The sequence below is a fragment of the Pinus tabuliformis genome, chromosome 8 (genome assembly GCF_031772625.1).
Source record: "Pinus tabuliformis cultivar Carrire ecotype Pingquan chromosome 8, CPIR1, whole genome shotgun sequence".
In the NCBI taxonomy this organism is placed as follows: domain Eukaryota; kingdom Viridiplantae; phylum Streptophyta; class Pinopsida; order Pinales; family Pinaceae; genus Pinus; species Pinus tabuliformis.
The window spans coordinates 1271365847-1271370962 of NC_142294.1; the positions used below are offsets into that span (position 1 = coordinate 1271365847).

General features: G+C 35.8%; 1 protein-coding gene across 1 annotated transcript; it reads right to left on the minus strand.

The window, feature by feature from the left end:
- Positions 1-650: 650 nt before the first annotated feature.
- LOC149240025 (potassium transporter 5-like) lies at positions 651-4783 on the minus strand. Its single transcript, XM_089373613.1, has 9 exons — positions 4518-4783; positions 3875-4103; positions 3527-3775; positions 3371-3421; positions 3024-3284; positions 2881-2933; positions 2655-2769; positions 1934-2188; positions 651-1774 (listed from the first exon to the last, which is right to left on the minus strand). The coding sequence occupies exons 1-9, from the start codon at positions 4719-4721 to the stop codon at positions 816-818; spliced, it is 2376 nt and encodes a 791-aa protein (XP_089229739.1). The 5' UTR covers positions 4722-4783; the 3' UTR covers positions 651-815.
- Positions 4784-5116: the final 333 nt, after the last annotated feature.

A 5116-nucleotide genomic window follows, 5' to 3' on the forward strand; every position in this document is an offset into this window, starting at 1 on the left:
GGGTTTGCTTTTTATTATTAAATTTTATAATTTTAATATTATGAAGATAAAAATGACATTAAATTTATACGGTGTAGTTGGTGATATGATATTTTGTTGAGGTACTTTATAATAAAAAGGTGATTGGTTTTAAATCACATAGGTTGATTGTAACGTGTTCATTTATCATTAAAGTTAAAATTTTGTTTATATAGATAAAATAAAAATAAAAATTAAAAAAAAATAAAAATAATTATACAAAACATGTTTTAAAAAAAACTTCTAAATTTATGTTAAATAAAATAAATATATAATTAAATTAAAATATTCCAAAGTAATTTAAAATAAGTTTAATAAAATAAATATATAACTAAATTAAAATATTCCAAAGTAATTTAAAGATTTTGACTGATTGCTCATCTAAACTAGCTCTTTTTGACTGCAGTGTGCTCATCTAAACATTCCGAAACAGTATTCAAGTTGTTTTCTATTGCTTAGATAACCATGCAGTGTGCACATCTACCTAGTAGGAGATCCAGCGATTTCAAATCCATGGCGGCTTCCTCGAAGCATAAATATTATTTAAATGCCAATATTGAAATGGGAAGAAGGGATCTCCCGTCAATCATCCACGTAATTTGAGTCATAGTTAAGAAACACAATTTCAAGGATGCCAATAGAAATTAAAAAATTAGATAGATAGAGTTGTATTTGAATGACTAAAGTTTGTAATTTAAAGGCTTTACACGTCATAATTAGTTAATGTACATAGCTTATAGTTGCCACGTTATATACTTGGGCAAAAGATCTGTATATATGTAAATCTATAATCTGGTTCAGATATAGTAGGTCATGCCAACTTGCAAAAGATTTCTGTGGGGGATCTCCAAAGCTGCTTGTCCCTTTCTGCAATTCCTCCTCAGAAAGTCATATGCATAGTTCACTATGAATCTTTTAAACATGGATGAATCTTTGCTTGCAACAACCTCACTATCTCCCAGCAAATATACCACACCTGATGCCTTTGCATCTTCTAAGAAATCCAGCTCCTCTTTGAAGCTTTCCATGGTGCAGGCATTCATTACTGCATTTTCAGAGACCGCCCCAATATCAATTATACTCTCTGCACCGTCACAATTATTCCCTTCACTCTCAGGTTGGTTATTGAGATGATATGTGTATATGTTGTCAGATGATATAAAGTCTTTCAGAAATTCAAGTAACTGGTTCTCAAACTCCACATTCCCAGTCCGTGTGTCCCTATAACCATACCTAGCAATGCATCTGTACATTTTTTGTTCCTTGGGACCAATACGCCGAAATAGAAAGCGTTCCGCAGCTGGAACTGTATTCACAGGAAGATACCTGACACAGACGAATACAAGGACAGAATGTATAGCAGGAAGATTTCTCACGAAATGTGCAAAAATTGCTGGAACTCCTTGTGCTAGTTCTGTGTACAGAAGCCCAATCCCTGGAACTTTGGTCACACTGAGACTCGAACCCAAGCTTAACATGAATTCTGTTGACACCTTATGGTCCAGCTCATAGGCATATCTCTTGACATGGACATAATGCCACACATACATCACAAATAACAAAACTGTAGCAAAAGCTAATGGAAGGTATCCCCCTTCAGGAAATTTGTACAACACTGCTGAGAAGAATACCAACTCTATTGCCCCAAATACAATGACAAAGCTTACAACAAGAAATAGATTTGTCTGCCATATTATAAGCATTACCAATGTGAGGAACGCTGATGTCACAATCATTACTCCAACAACCGCTATGCCTGAGTCCAATTTACATCAAGAATGGAATTAGCTCATAACGCTTTTTTTAATTAATTTTTTTATAATTTCATTAAAATGTTATTTACAAGTATTAAATAGTCAAATATGCAGTAATATTGACTCCAACCCTTAGGTTTTAACATTAATTTAATACATACCATATGCGTTGCCGATTTTAGTTGTATCTTTGAAGGAAGCAGTGACTACAACACATGCAATCATGAGGATGAAGTTGATTTCTGGTATGTAGACCTGGCCTTCATGTTTAGATGAAGTGTGGATAACTGTAACACGCGGAAAGCAACCAAGGGCCATGGATTGCTTTATGATAGAAAAGGTTGCAGAAATCATAGCCTGGCTTGCAATAACTGCAGCAATAATAGCAACCACAAACATGGGCCAATATATACCATCTGCAAAGTACAAAATTTAAGTTTTTAATCATCAATTTTTTTGTTAAAATTACCTAATAGACATAATTAGATAATAAGAAATCAAAATCAATGGAAATAGACCTTAACCAAGCTCTTCCTATAGATAGAGCTAATTAAATTTTAATTTTAAAAAAAACAACTAAATCCTGATTAAGGGGATTGAATTTTGATTTTGAAAAAGCTACACAGCTGTCACTAATATAAATCCATCTCAATCCCCCTTGCGCTCAAGAAATGTATGTTAGTGTATTAAGCACTAATATAAATCCATCTCAATCCCCCTGGCGCTCAAGAAATCTATGCTAGTGTATTAAGCACCTATGTGGATGAAAAAGATTGCAAACATCTCCCTAAAATTGTCTGTAAAGTTCCTATAGGAATGAAAAAAATTGCAAACCTCTCTATAACCCACTGTAAAACTCAAGACAACGAGAAGAAAAATTACTTGGTGTTGACTTGTAGAAAGTGTCTGCAACATTTTCAGGAAACTTCCTGAGATAAGCAGCTTGACCCACATATGCACAGATTAAAGCAGGGTACACTATTACAGTAAAGGCAATCTGATCAACCACAAACCATCAGCTTCGTCAGTCTACTTACATTCATATCCCTCAAATCAAATATATTTTTAATCTTAAGTTTAGTAACTCAAACGCATCAATGCCCAATACCTGAATTGAACGAACAGAAAAATGACCCAGATCTGCAAACATAGCTTCAGTTCCTGAATAGTACATACATAACGTTAGCAATGAAGGCTGGGTTTGATAACTTCTAAATAATAATTTCAGGTCGCTGGAAGCATATTGCATACCTGTTATGCATAGAACTATTCCTCCAAGTGAAATCCAACCCTGTTTTGTATTTCTTCTGAAATAATCAAAGATGTATTTGGGATAGAAAGCCTTGAAGACACTTGTGTCATGCTTGGCGATGTTGTAGATTCCAATGATGGAAATAAATGAGTACCATATCAAAATAGCAGGGGCGAATGCATAACCAACTTTTTGGGTTCCGAATCTCTGAGCAGAGAAAAGTATAATTAAGATCGCCACAGATATCATAGCCACTGCCTCTGCAAGCCCAAATTTAAATTAAACTCTACTATTGCCATTGCAACTTTCAACACAAATGACATCTAAGAGCTTGATGGCTACTTACCCTGGCTGAGTGATTTGTCGACAGTCTGTATTCCTTGAACCGCTGATAGAACTGTTGTATGCAGATAAAGAGAAATTAGGCTTCAACATTAATTTTGTAAATGTTTTATAGGTAGAGTTCTATTTTTAGGAGTTGAATTTTGGGGCAGACTAAGACCTGAGATGCAAGGAGTGAGAACACCATCTCCAATCACCATGGAGGTACCCAGAAGGGCCAGTATGAGTAAAATTGCCTTAGCTACATTACTTTTTTCTAGAGCTTCTTTTATCTTCAAAGCCCGTTTGAGCTCTGTACTGGGTGTTTCAAGTTTATATGTTGAAAGCTCTGTGTCCTCTGCTTGTTGATTTGGCACAACGCTCACCTTTGCATGCCGGCATATCAAAGAGTAAAGTGCAAACGTCCCACCTGAAATCGATAGATTATTAATCAATCTCCACAGCATCTTATATACCCAAAACACAGAAGCCAAAAAGTAAGAAATATTTGGAATCATTAGACACATACCGTCTCCATTATCATTGGCCCAAAGCACAATGAAAACATATTTGAGCAGGGGCAAAAGAGTGAGAGAGTAAATTATGAGAGACAGAGCACCAAGAATATCATCTGGATGATGGATTCCATCTGTGAAAGTGCTAGCAAACACATAAAGTGGAGATGTTCCTATGTCCCCATAAACAACCCCAATACTCTGAAATGCCAACTGGAGAATGGAGGCCATTGTGAGCAGATTCTGCAAAGAAAACGGAAAAAGACACAAAATCACATTTAGATTAACCAAGAATCAAGATAAACACCACCTTCAATTTTTATGGTTTGATCTAACATTAATTTCAATAAGGACCAACCTTACTAGAATCTTCAATTTCATAAACTCGCGAAGAAGAAAAACAATTGTAAGTAATCTAAACGCTGCAACATCTATATATGCCATGACTGTTGTGCTCACAAACATTCCTATTCCTTTTAACCCAAGTTTCTATTTTACAAGTTCAATCTCGCTGAGAAGCAAATTATTGATTACATAAAAATCATAAATATCACAGCCCCAATTAAAAGCATGAAAACGTTCTAAACAGTTCTAATTAGTTGAAATTCAAAGTTCCAAGGATTATAATACAATATGCAAATGATTATTAATACTAACCGAGCCATGACTAGCCATTCCTGAAACTCTACTGGACTCCAAATCTAAGGAATCAATCCGCTTGAGCCTTTTGCCATTAGAGTTGGCCTGCAGCTCCTTTCCTTCTTCGTTCTCAACTCCAACCATCTCCTCTGTTTCCATGGAGGTCATCTGTGCTAGCTCCATATTTTCTTCTTCCTTGGAGGCCATTGGTGCTCCCTCCATCTTCTTCACTTCCAAATATGGTGGAAGGGCACAAATGTCACAGATCCTCAAGGTGGGTCTTGACTCAGACACGCTTTTATAGATAGCGGTCCTGCCTCAGGCTTAATTGTATTGTTAACGTAACATAAACGAACTCTAGGAGCGACCGGAATCACAAAGTCCAGTAGATAGCCGGCTTCTTGGAAATACAGTTAAGGAAGAAGGAAGAAAACAATAGTGTGAACTCGTGAGATCAAGTATCGAATCACATCACGATCGCCGGCTTCTTGGAAATATAATTAAGGAAGAAGGAAGAAAAACAATAGTGTGGACTTATGAGAGCAAGTATCGAATCACATCACGAATTGTCTATTGTAGCAGATTTGTAGGACCACCCTACTAACTGTACCCTTAAT